The 13466-nt window shown below is 45.6% G+C and overlaps 1 protein-coding gene across 1 annotated transcript in view; it reads left to right on the top strand.

Moving 5' to 3' along the window:
- LOC8036004 (protein unc-13 homolog B) overlaps positions 1–8367 on the top strand; it is a 281470-nt gene extending 273103 nt beyond the window's left edge. The window contains exons 39-40 of the mRNA XM_042288825.1: positions 1615–1774; positions 3613–8367. Coding sequence (XP_042144759.1) covers positions 1615–1774; positions 3613–3904 — 452 coding nt within the window. The 3' untranslated portion in view covers positions 3905–8367. The remainder of the gene's footprint in view (positions 1–1614; positions 1775–3612) is intronic.
- Positions 8368–13466: the final 5099 nt, after the last annotated feature.

Here is a 13466-nt window from a genome sequence, read left to right as displayed (position 1 = left end):
TATTTTGTGAGCTGAAGCACTCGCTCCTGAAAGCAATGGCCGTGGGAAAACTATTTGTTCCCCGCCTTCCAGTCACCGTGGTCGCGTGACGTCGGGTGTTGCCGTCCCCACGTCGCTGCAGATACGGCTCTTTCTAAATTGAAACTAAGTACCGCCACATGTGCATCAAAATTCCTGTTCTTGTGTAAATCATACGTTACTACAAAAATCCCTCTTTAACTCAGACTGTTATGTCCAAGCATTGATTACGCAGGTTTCTCTCGGTGGGCTTTTTTTCGAGAGGGACCCCAGTACATGAAAAATCTGCCGCAGAAGAAAGTTGGTGAAGAGAAGTGAGCTAAAGCAAAGAAGGCAATGTCTTCATGCTGAACTCGCACAGCGCGCTCATTTGTCTCGAGTTCAGTCGTTGCCAAAGCGCTCCACTGACGTTTTGACCCTGGCTCGCGATGCCTCGCATCAGTGCGCTCAGGTTCTTTTTTTATGTGTCTTTAGCTTGTACCTTGTTTGCCGACCTGGAAAACACATGCCGCTGAACATTTTTTTTTTTTTGTCGTATGCTTGAAAGTTACATTTTGCATACAATTTTGGGAATCAGTTGGTAACGAAGCAGAGTGGCATGGTTTCGGTTTTGATCAAATAGCCGTTGCCTCCGCTCGCGCGACGAAGCACGCGCAACTGGAAGCCTGCCGAAGTTGCCCTCACGTGCATGCGACCATGATTGCACGACAGAGGCACCAGCCGGGATGCTTCCAATCCATTGTTGTACGTTTGCTTACTACCTTTGATGAAAATCTGGCACGTCGGGAATCAGTAAAACGCTAGCAAGCAATTTTTCGGAATTGCTCGGCAACGCCTACAGCACTGTATGTACGCTTGTGGGATGTCTCAGCAGTAAAAACACTGGCAGCGAGTTCCGTCACAACACGTCACATCAGAACACACAAAGTACATTCGTTTGTAGAGCCCTTAAAACAAATATTTTTGTTTTTCTAAGAATATCTGCTGGAAAAGCCACTTTTGCTGCTCTAAAACACTGTTTCGGTTACTCCAAAGGCCATATTTGCTGCTCCAAAACGCTGTTCTGGCTGCTCCGAAAGGTGCTCCCAAATGGCTAAGGCCAATCCCATCACTGCATATATCTTAGGCAACTTTTAGGTTTGGTAGTTTAAAAGAATATTTTCCTGCGGGATCGTTTTTATAAAAGGTGTTTATTGCTGACATGTCAAATAAATCATAAATTTTTTCTTAAATCAAAGGGCTTTGTGGCATTTTGTAGTTCATTTCTTCTGCCTGTTCCTGCTTTTCGGCAAGGCTGGAAATTGTTTCCCTTTCTCTTTACATGCGTCATTGGGGGAGCAAAAACGTCCTTTGCATATGAACTGCTAGGGACAGGATGATTTACAGCGGGCTTAACAGCGACGTTCGGAGGACTCAACGGAGTGTGTGCATTAGGTGTGCTAGCGTGTGGCATTTGGGAAAGGGTGTACTCCCACATTTCCTCCTCTCCCACTGATTGTTTTAATTTTTTCTGCAAAAAATTTTTGAGGTCTGCACAATGGCACTTTTGAAGAGTGCCTGCAACCGGATTAACTCGCACTTCTTGCACGTGCTCAGTGGTGGCGGCCAATGACATCAAGTGGCCCAACACATCCATGTTCCGGCCGTTCGTGGAAGTGAACCTGATTGGTCCTCACTTGAGCGACAAGCGCCGAAAGCACGCCACCAAGTCCAAGAACAACAACTGGTCCCCAAAGTACAACGAGACCTTCCACTTGTAAGTCTGCTCCTGCATGCATGCTTCATACATATTTTACACGTTTTAAAATGATTTACATTTCTTTTTTGGAAATGCCAAAAATGAAAGTGTTATGGTTGTGGCACAGTGTGTAAGTTTATACTGATTTTGATCACCTCTCTATAATTGTAAACTTAGTTGGAAAAGTTTTTTCTTAAAATGGCTCTCCAAAGATGATGAGGGCCCCATTAATTGCATCTTGGCTTCGTGACTGACCATCGTAGCACCAGTGATTACAGTCAGACCCGTTTATATCGATCTCTCAAAAAAATGTCTACCAGTTCGATATAGCAAATAATTCAAAAGAAAAGGTTGTTTATTTTTTTTATGTGCATTTAGTTTTTTTTTTTTTTTTTTTTTTTTTTTCATTTTGCTATGGGCACATCTAATATCAAATTTTGTAGATATGGTATTGTTCAAAATTTTTATTGGAGGTATGAAGTGTATCACTTTAGCAGTTCGATATATCGGTGGCGGCTGCTACTTGTGTTCAATGTAACCGTAGTTTTTGCTCTATATTATTATTGTAACATTACTCTGTACAAAAATTGTTCGATACAGGTGATAATTCAATGTAACAGGGTTCGATATAGTCGGGTTTGACTGTATAGGTAATAATGTGGTGAGTCTGCCAACGCTTCAGATCGGCAAGGTCTGACTTCTAGCTTTTAACTATAAGTTCAACAATTTGTGCAAGGCTGATAGTGGGCTGGCCCAGTTGGCAAAATGGCATGGGGTTTAGTTAACGGTCATGTGGCTCGCTTATTGTTTCTTTTGTTAAGAATTATACCGTTTCGAGGACGATCTACAACTTATGTACACTTCATTAGCATGTGAATTTTAAGTAAAATCTGAAATATAGCTCGCAATGTTTCATTTGTGTGCTGCGCCTTTAAAATAATAATTGTTCTACATGTTCATGGCAAGTGTGCTGTCAAGGCAAGGGTGTGATGCAGTTAGCACAAATGTGCCATTTTCAGTTGTCTCTATTCTTTATTAAGCATAAGTGAAATGCTACGGTAAAAGCTAAGTAACTTCGATGGCCGATGCACGCATTCCACCCTAGTGGTAGTATGATTTTATTGCGATTGAATGTGGTCTTGGACACCAAGATAGGCACTAAAATATAGTGCTTGTTAGTGCTGCACGAATATTCAGATTTTCAAATAGTAGTTTAGAATAATATGCTATTCGATATTCGCTTTGAGGTGAACCGCGATATTCATACTTTTCAAAGGGTCGATCGCGGCGGGTTAGCCTTTTTGAGTGCGCTTCTCACTGCGGGCACCGGTGCACTGCAAGCTCTGCAGGTATCACTCCACCCAGTGTGCAGGTGTTCGGTGAGAAGCGCACTCAACACGACAAACCCGCCGCGATCATGTAAGAGCAAATATTTGGCAGCAACGTCACAACAGCCCGCGTCGTCACTTACGCTTGTTTTGTTTTTATTTTCGTCAAATTTGAAATAAAAGAAATATTATGTGTATATGACACGCATATTTATACATCCCCTCGATTGGGATAACTGCGACAAATTTGTCGTTTACAAGCCACAGTTCATATAGTAGCATGGTGCACAGTAGCAAAAGACTAAGAAACTATTTGATATTCGATTAGAGAATATTCTATCAAAGCCACTACTGTAAACGACTCATATTTCACAGGCTCAATATTTTGCGATTTAGGTCAAAGCTGAAGTTTTGGAGTAATTCGAGGAAACTGCGGATTGTGACGATTTGTGGATTTTCTATTTAGTAAGTTTTAGAGAACTGCAAATCAGGACGGTTGGCGTGACACCCGTCTTTGTCCCCACGCAGCATCATTGGGAATGAGGAGGAACCGTCGTCGTTCGAGCTGCACGTCTGCGTCAAGGACTACTGCTTTGCCCGCGACGACCGTCTGGTGGGCGTGGCCGTGATGCAGCTGCGCGACATTGCCGACCAGGGCAGCTGCGCCTGCTGGCTGCCCCTGGGCAGGCGCATCCACATGGACGAGACCGGGTGGACCATCCTGCGGATCCTCTCGCAGCGCACCAACGACGAGGTCGCCCGGGAGTTTGTCAAGCTCAAGTCGGAGCTGCGCAACGACGAAAACATCCCCCGCAACTAGGACCCCGAGGGGCTCACGCGATCGGTGGCCGTGGGAGGGGCTCCCGTGATTTCGAACCGCCCGCAGAGAACGGACGCCGCGCTCGCAGTCGCCGAAAAGACGGGCACGCGACAAAATTAACGTTCGTTTTGAGAAAAGTTTGCGAGGCAGGATTCCTATATATACAACTGCAAAGTGCCTAGTCTGGGGCAACCATTAACCTTTGCTAAGACCGTGTTGTGCGTGGTCACTCTTCCTGGTGGGCGCCTTTGTTTTCGCGCTGCTTTCGTCGCTCTCCAGACAGTGCACCACAGCCGGCTTGAGTCTCTATTGAGGTGTAGCGTTTACTCGAGTGTAAGTCGGCGCAGGTTCGAAAAGACCCTAGCATTTAATACTTGGGCACGATACCAGCAAGTTAGTATGTTCCTCGTGCCGAAATTGCAGGCTACCATATTTACAGGCTACCATATTTGCAGGTTAAGAGTCAGATCTCTTTTTTTTTTAAATGTCCATGCATTTGTTGTTCTTTTTTTTTTATGAGGAGAGGCAATGATTACAGTTAGGATGCAGCGAGTGAAGATATCTCAATCATGCCCCAAAACTGCCTCCCCATGTCCAAATTCGGAACGTAACGTTTAACGCGCTCGCAATTTCGGAACAGATTGCTTTCCGTAAACACAACGTCGTAAGCAGAGGATAGTCTGTTTCGTAGGGAGATGTTGGCCGGCTCTCCTCGTAGAGATTTATAATTGGATGTCCACGTGCTTGGAGAGGAAAGTACGAGGACAGTTTTCTCAAAAGGTTTTCACCAAAAACCGATTAACTTCGCTACGACTGCCCGCAATCTCCGTTGTCTGCGAGCGGTTCCACGTCGAGGATTTTCTCTTCCGGCGCCCCTCACACCCCTAGGGAGTCTTCGAGTCGCGTCGGTTACAGTCCGTGCGCAGAACCAGTGCAGTGGAGGAGGGGCGCGTCTTGCAGGGGCTGTCTGCAGAAAAGCGGGATCCCATTGCAGTAATGAGAACAGGACCAAACAAAACTTGAACACAAAAAAACAAAACGAAAAAAAAAATTGATTTTATGATGGAGTGATTGTACTTTGCGATGACACAAAAATTTAAACAACCATTTTGAAATAAATTTGATTTTTTCTTTCATTCTTTTGTGAAACAAACGATGGCAGTAAATAATAATAATAATATTTATTTGCACAAAAAGAATATTACCCTGGATGGCATGCCAGGCCGGGCAGAACGGTTGCTATATAATAGCGACTCAGATTTTATAAATAAATTCAGTGGCCTTCTTTACGACTTTGAAAACATGTAGAGTGTGATTCAAAGTGTAAACTGTAGCGTCCACATGGAAGTTCCTAAATTAAACATGTTTTTTTTTTATACTTCAAAGGCTTTGCCATAGTTGAAAGCTACAACACTTACCTGTCCTAGCGGGTTTTAAAGACGACCTTTGCAATTTCCAGATAGCATTAGATAGCATTCTTTTGCCATTTTCCTGGAGGGTTAAGTTCAACTTCTGCAGAAAAAGAAGTTTAAAGTACAATCTGTTCAGGGTTCAATTCCACTCTATTATTTTACATTTGCACTTGAAAAGTGAGATTCTGAACCACACATTTGCTCAAGATGGCTGCCTAAAAACCCTAATGAACATGGTTGAATCTTTTCCTCTAGATATTTATTTTTAGTCATATCTTCAGATCTTTTCAATTTTCTCTTTTCAAAGTGATTCTAAAAACATGTCTGTGTCCGAGTTCTTTTCGAGCTTGCTCCCGGGAAATGTTCAAAGGAGTCGCCGAACAACAGAGCACTGTCGAGGCCTCTGTCTCCACAACGTTGAACGCAAGGTTTCGCTAAAAGACGTAAGATCGGCATATGAAACGGAGGGCTGTTCGTTCGGTGGCTTCAACAGGACCGAAATTAGCGAGAACAGTTCCCGGAGCTTGGAATCTGGTGCCGCGCTCGATGCAAAGTGAGGCGAGGCAGCCCCCGCAATGACGCGCCGAATAAAAGGGGAGCCAAACCGTCTCCCTGACAATGGTTGTGATGTCAGAGGTAGGATCGTGGCACAAAACGTCGTTTCGCTGCGAAAAAACTACAAAATAAACTGCGCGATTGTCGCGTGCGTGTTGCACAAAGCGGCGACCGCGCTTTTCAAGCGTTGATTATAGCAACTGTTTGCCAGCGGTATGTATAGTGGCTGCATTGTGGGGGGGTTGGGGAGAAAGCTGCAAAACATTTGTTCTGATTAGCAGGCCATTTTTAGTTTGCGAAGTAACGTCGATGTGGCCTTAAGTACACTGCAATAACAGCCGTGACTTTGTTTGTTTGGATCACTCGTCTTTGGCGGTTCGTCGGCTAGTTTGGACCACCCAGATTGCTCCTTGCAGAGAGGGGAGTGACTGCGGCAGAGTGCGCCGACCCGGTGAGGCGGTCGCGCCAACGGGAAAGGAGGAGATGTGTTAACGCATGACGTCTCAAGAACAAATGGTAGGCGAAGGAAAAGAAAAATGGTGACCTCTTTGTTTCGACAAGAGCCCTGTTCGTAAGACGAGCGACGCCTTGCTGCGTTGCTGGAACGACGGCCGCGGAATGGGTGCAGGTCTCGCAACTCCGCGAGGTTGCCCTTTCGGCGTGTCGGGACGCCAGTTTGTGCCGTGGCGGTGACGACCCGCGCACGTCTTGCGCTCTCCTGTTTCTTTCATCTCTTCTTGCTCAGATGTTTTGCTCTGCGGTGTCGAGGGCAACATATTTTTCTTTCCCCTGGGTTGCCTGTCGTCGTGCATTACGAACGTGACCTCCCATTTCTCCTGCCCCGGAGGCGGCCTCCTCGTTCCTTGTTCACTCGGAGCCGTCTTCGAAATCTATGCCATGCCTGAACAGATCTGCCATGTGTCGAGTTATCAGCATCACGAACGCACGCAGTCTCTTCGGGAAACTTAAAACGAGCGTACGGTCTAAGAGAAGTTCGCTGGACGTTCGTGGAACCTTGTGACGTCTGCAAGAGCACACGTCTTGTAGGGAGTAATTGCAACGCTGGCTCGTGTGTGCTCGCTGCAATACCACGTGAAACTAAACTTGCCTAAGCAGTTGCAGGTACAATGACTGATTTGTCGATCCCCTCTAAGCAGATGGCACCGCACTCAATTCCTTTCCAAGGTGGACCACAGCCAATGCCATAAGCCATCCTGGCCAATCCAGGGTAGCAAGTGTGTCATGTGACCTTGTGGTCGGGTGCAACGGTGGCCAGAACACGAGGTCACATGGCTAGATCCTGCTGCTGCATTGGCCCGAGTGGCTTCCGTTGGGGTAGCGGCAGTATTTGATTTGTGCGAGTCGTCCGGTGCACCTTGGAGGGAGATGAGTGTAAAGTAAGCGGGAGCAGACCGATAAGGCCAGGTACCTTGGCAACTCCCTGCAGGCATCAATTGATATATAGCCGGGTTCAATTGGATAACTTGCGACGTATATAAGGGTAACACCAGTTGCTCTTGGATTAGAACTGTTACATGCTCGCTGCAACGAAAAGCATCCATAGTTCAAGTGAATGCAGGTGTACCCCGAAATTCTGCGCGCCAGCGTTGAGCCAACAGGCAGACCTGTCCAGGCGTTTTTCACGAGTGGACAAAACTAGCTTCCATAATTTTCTTTCTTTTTCTTTTTTAATTCTCATTCCCGATCCTATACGCTTCGATTGCGCATCTAAGACATCTGTTCGTGGCTTGTACAAACTACCGGCTGTTTTTACTATGGGCGGGGACTTGACCCAAAGGGCTGTCTCTGTGTCGTTGCGACCAAGGCCCTCGCGGTGTGGGCTGAGCTCGCCTTAGGCTATGAAGGCAGAATAAACATGGTTGTAAAATATTTCCTAGGGATTGTGAAACAAAGTGCAAACGTTGTGTTGCCCTGCATTGCATATCTTGCGTTGTCTGTCAGTTTCTTTTTTTTTTTCTCTTTTTTGGTACTTTTTGTGCCAGCTGTCAAGAAGGATTCCTTTTTCAACATGTCCACCTCTGGAGTCGTGTTTTTCTTTTTTTCGTTACCTCTTCGACTCATGTGCGTGCTTTTTCCGCGGTTACCAAGTGTGCGTGTGCGTGCATGTGTGAACATTTGACGAGCGTGATGCCAAGACGCGCACATCTAAGCTTTGTCCTCAAGACTAACTTTTTTCTAACCAACCAGAGAATGGAATCAAAACTCCTCACTGCATGCTCTCTTTGTAAATATGGGGACGAGGGAAGAACAGTCTCTTGTGTGAATTTACAATAAAACGGTAAAATAACTACTGTACATACCTTTTTTGGAAGAAAAATGAAAGCGAAACGCTCTCGCAGCAATCTCGTTGTTGAACTCTGTTGAACAATGTTCTAATAAAAAAAAAAATAAGAAAGCTCTTTTCTGTGCCCTCTGAGAACGTGTTTTCCATCGGGGCCCAAAGGAGACTAATAAAGTTGATATATTGAGTTCAAATGACTTGGCTGTTGTGCTTTGATGTTATGGATGGCCAGCTGCGAACTTGAATCGGTGTTGCTCAGACCAATACTTTTTAAGCATGCGAGCGTTTTTTTTTTTTCACGTGCATGTTATGTTTGCCAGACAAAAAATTTAGCACTCCTAGGTTTACCCACAGCACAGTCGCAGCGACAAGTCACGGCGAAATCGTTTGGCATCGGCGTCGCGTTCACGCGGGTGCGTGAACAAAAGCGTTCGGAACCAAATAGACGGACATCTGACCATTTTATTCTGGGGAATTCGAAAGCGCGTCTCCCGGCACAAGTTCTTGGAATTGGCAGTGCTATACATGTACACGTTTGCAAGTCCGGCCTCGGGGCGCCACCATCTTGCTCGGTTGGGGTGCGCTTGGGCGCGGCCATAATCCTATTATGACGCCTTAACAAGTCCCTGGGAAGCTTATCGCACCGCCGATACTCCCTCCCGGGCTCCAGCTATACGCAGGTTGCCGGTTTGCAAGTCGACTCCCTTGATGTAGAGCGCTTCGTGAACAACATTGTGAAGGGGTGGCAAGACCTTACTGCTCCGGGTCTTGAGCAACTGCGCAATCACCAGGAAGAATACGGATCCTGCATGGATCTGGCTCGCCGCTGCGAGCGTGGGTGGCTGCGGCGAGCGTTGCAAGTTCCTGCCCATCTCCGCTGCTTTTCGAGCACGAGGAGCAACATCACAGTCTGCGAGGGGCTACTGCTCTACAACAACCGGATTCTGGTTCCTACTGTGCTCCGACGTGAAATGCTGGCCAGACTGCACGACCTGCTGGCCAAGACGAAGGATACCTACCTGGCCCTTCTCGTCTGTCGCGACACCCCGAGAGTAAGTGGATGGAACCCAGAGCAACGTTTGATGGGAAGACGGCTGCAAACCACAGTGCCGATGCTCTAGGAGGCTCTGATCCCTAAATCGCCTGCAAGGACACTCTTCCACTAGCGAGACTCGTCTGCTCGACGCCGACAGGCGCAGGACTACAACAGGCGCCACGCCGCTCGTCCACTTTGTCCGCTGTCTCCGGGCGAAGGTGTTTGGCTCGATGATGTTCCTGAAGCTGCGCATGTCCTGGCCCCAGCAAGGCGACCTCGCTCGTACGTTGTATAGACGCCAACAGGCATACTTGAGCGGAACCGTCGTCATCTGGTTCCATTCACATCATCTCGGCCTGCAGAGGGGTCTGCTAGGTCGCCGGTCTCCGACACTTCAGCTGCATTTACCTTGCCTCCAGTGCCTTGTCCTGCTACTTCGACGCCTCCGCAACCAATACAGCACTCCACTGGGTCTCAGCGGTCTCGGGCGGAATCCCCGGTGCTTAACGCAGCATCAAACGCCAGGGGATGCCTTCGCCGCGGACACCAGCCTGCCCACAACATCAAAATAGGATTTTTTTTATTTTTATTTTTTTTGCTTCGGTCGACGCATCAAGACGCCCGAGAGACTTAATTTATGAAGACGGCAAGTTCGTGTCTTTTTTCCTGAAGGGAGATGCAGAGGTCGCAACTGGCGCCACCTCACTTTTTTCCTCTTTATCGCTCGCCTGAATAACGTAACTTAACTGTCTGTGCCTTTGCGCTTTATGTTATATGCATATTGAACCAACTAGACTACGGTAATATTTTAGTTAAAAGCATTTCTCTACTTCATGAAGTCACTTTACTCGGTGATGAGCCGGAGTTTAATTTTCTTAGTGACATCGGGCTTATATACTAACTATGATTTTAATTCATCATTTGAACCCAGTTCTATCACCTATTTACTTATACAAACTCTTGTTCATACTTGTATCACATCATCAGCTACAATATCTCTGTCTTCCACACCTTGGCTAAAGATGAACCATTCGGTAGGCATCGACCTGGTTTTGGAATTATAATATTGGGACAAAAAACTTCTGGTTTTCTTTAAGGAGCAAGCGAGACACTTGCTCGCGTCCCGCGGAAGTAAGGCACCACTGTGACACATTAAACCAGTCTCGACCATTGGTCATTGTCTTCCAAAAAATCGTCCCCCTAAAGAAAAAAACAAAACAAAAACGCAAAGGCTTATCTACAGGATTTCTTGTAGTGGCTGCCCCGCCTCGTATTTTGGGGAACTCAGATCGTCTACGTAGAAATTAGTACGATGTTAAAAAGGACATTCAGGGCATCGCATTAGCCGAGCACGCTGAGCAGAGCCACACCATCGCGTTCAAAAACAGCACCATCCTCGACAAGCAAAGAAATCGGCGAAAACGCCCGTGGAAAGCATCCTTGCATATTCTAGACAGCGTCCACATGACGCCGTCAAGCGGCCTGCCGGAACGCTACCATGCAGCTAAATCTCCGCATTAAGATTCGTGACGCGAGATACGTCCAGAAAACAGACACCGAAACTCACCCTCAACTTTGAAATGCAAAACTGGGACAAAACGATAGAAAAAAAATTAGAAATTAAAAAAGAAAAAAAGATGATGCCGGGAACTTTGGAAGGCGGCCAGGACAGAAACATTACCCGTAATCAAGAGACCGATCGAGCTCGCCTTGAAGGGTTGGGCTTTCAAATTTCACATGGTCGCAGTTTTTATCTCATATTTTAAACTCTTTCTATCACAGTAGGTTATGCTCTTAGCACATCTTGAAATGTGTAGCACTTGAGCAATGAATTTACAGTCAATCAATCAACCATGGGCAGACAGGCCGAAGGTTTAAACGTGTGTTTGTGTGCGTTTGTGTGTTTGTTTTGGGGAGGTGGCTGATGGGTTGCTGTTTTTCCAAACTACTCGTCCGGCCGACTAAAGGAGTGCGGATGGTTGAGTATAAAACTGATATCTACTTGTAATATGGTTCATGAGCTAGGTTTGAGTCTAGTCAACCTTTACATGATAACGGTTAGGTTGGGATTCTTCTATGAAAATTCCTTGCTAAAGGTCATATATATGAAATTATACGGGGTGCCGAATAGGACTCACATTTGAAGTCGCCCATCGAAATCGGAGTCGTGCGCACTAAAGGCGATTAAAGATGCATTGCTTGAGCTGGGGCGAGAAGCATACATGTAATATACCCTTGATGTAAGAGAGCTAATTCAATTGAACAGCAGCAAAATGTTATATTAGTTTTAAAATTCATAAAACAACACCAAAACAAAAATGTCCAACACATAAACATAACATTTATTTACTTAAATGTTTCGTATACAACCATTTATGATTTTTTTATATATAGGGTGGCTCAAGTCACCAGGATCGATCTAAAATGGACCGTAAAAATCGACGCCTGCACGTAGCCGTTTAAACTTTTCTTCAAAGGTGTATTTCACAGGTCGGTTTTTTCTTGTAAAATTACAGAGCGTAGTTCTCTTTTAGTAAAAAATAGGGCCACGAAACTTGCCAGGGGCTACGGCGGGCGGTGACCCAGACGACCAAGTCCAGTAGCGAGCTGTGTTTGCCGTTCGTATTGGTAGATGGCGTCGGGAGCAGCGTCTGAAGGTGAAGCCGACCAGCCAAAGATAGCAGACGACACGCAGACGAAATCCGTTGGCAGCAAAAGCGCCGCCGTTATGCAGACGCTTTTTTTACTTTAAGTGTTGCTTTTTTTATTCACATTCATTTTTTAACCGAAGGTATATTTCAAAAAAGCTTATATTCATTTTAATAAACCACGGTGGTCGCGAGCCGTCGCGATTAGGAGGTAGCGCCATCTATCAATACGAAGGGTCCATATCACAAGAGCGAATGACATTTTAGCGAACGGCGACATTTGAGCGAATGGTCGTTTTAGCGAATAACGGGGGCGCGCGTTAACCCATCCGTCGCGCTGCGCTTTACGCCGCTTCGCGGCGACAGTCTACGGCAACTCATTACAAAAATATGAACTCACTTGGCCCACCCGAAAACGCCGCTTCGCGGCGTCCGACTATTCGCTAAAGTGTCGTTCGATGAAACGTGGGCGTTCGCTAAAACGTCATTCGATCAAGTGAGTGCCTCCCCAATACGAACGCCAAACACACCCCACTACTGGACCCCTGTCGTCTGCGTTGCTGCCCGCCGTTGACCCAGGCAAGTTTCTTGGCCTTATTTTTTACAGAAAGAGAACTACGCTTTGTAATTTTACAAGAAAAAAACGACCTGTGAAATACACCTTTGACAAAAAGTTTAGATTGCTACGTGCACGCGTCGATTTTTACGGTCCATTTTAGATCGAGCCTGGTGACTTGAGCCACCCTATATATACTCATAGAATCACAACAGTTCCTTGGCCACTTTTGACAGAGCAGACACATAAAAGTCAAGGCATTCCAGAATCAAGTGAAAATGTTAAACACGCTATAAACCTACAAACTGTACGAACAATAAGTGAGAATGTTGAATGTTTTCTTAATTTATGAATTCCAGGGTCAACACGCGTGTTTCACAAATTGGTGCAAATCAATTGTCTTCATATACAGAGTAGAAAGAGTGAGACTATTTTGCAGAAAACCTCATCGTCTCACATGACGGCTAGCGACAAATTCTCAAGAAGTATTTGGGACATTTGAATTCTAACCATTCTTCCAGAACCTTATAACTTGAATAAAAAAATGAAATCGGCTCTGGCTGGAAATTTGTATACAGAAACACATCTAGTGAAGAAAACATGTGCCTCACTTTAGATGTATTTAACACCCATCTCTTGATTACACTTCTACAACTCCAGCAATGTAATCGCGTCATAGTTTTTTTTTTTTTTTTAACGTTCCAAGAGCAACTTGTTTTACAGGAGCTCGACCACACGAATTATGCTACACATGCGAGAGCCTTGGTTTTTCGAACATTGATTATGACTCATACTTGCATAAAGATAGCCAAGCTTTATAATAAAAAAAAATAATGTACCGATTAAATTTCAGGTCTTTTGGGATTTCAAATTTCAGTGCCTATGGGGGGTCGAGTACATATTGAAACTTCGTCGATTAGATCCCACACTTACACGTTAACATAAGTGTCTACAAAATATTCGTTTCCCGGTTTGTGCCTCAGTACGCAGTATACTCTAATCGAGCATCGGCTTTTAATGGAAAAGGGGAACGTTATAATATCATCTAATTAA

Source organism: Ixodes scapularis, unplaced genomic scaffold (assembly GCF_016920785.2).
Source record: "Ixodes scapularis isolate PalLabHiFi unplaced genomic scaffold, ASM1692078v2 PGA_scaffold11__112_contigs__length_91849675, whole genome shotgun sequence".
NCBI lineage: Eukaryota > Metazoa > Arthropoda > Arachnida > Ixodida > Ixodidae > Ixodes > Ixodes scapularis.
The sequence above is the reverse complement of the archived record's forward strand: the minus strand, read 5'-3'. Positions and strand labels throughout refer to the sequence as shown.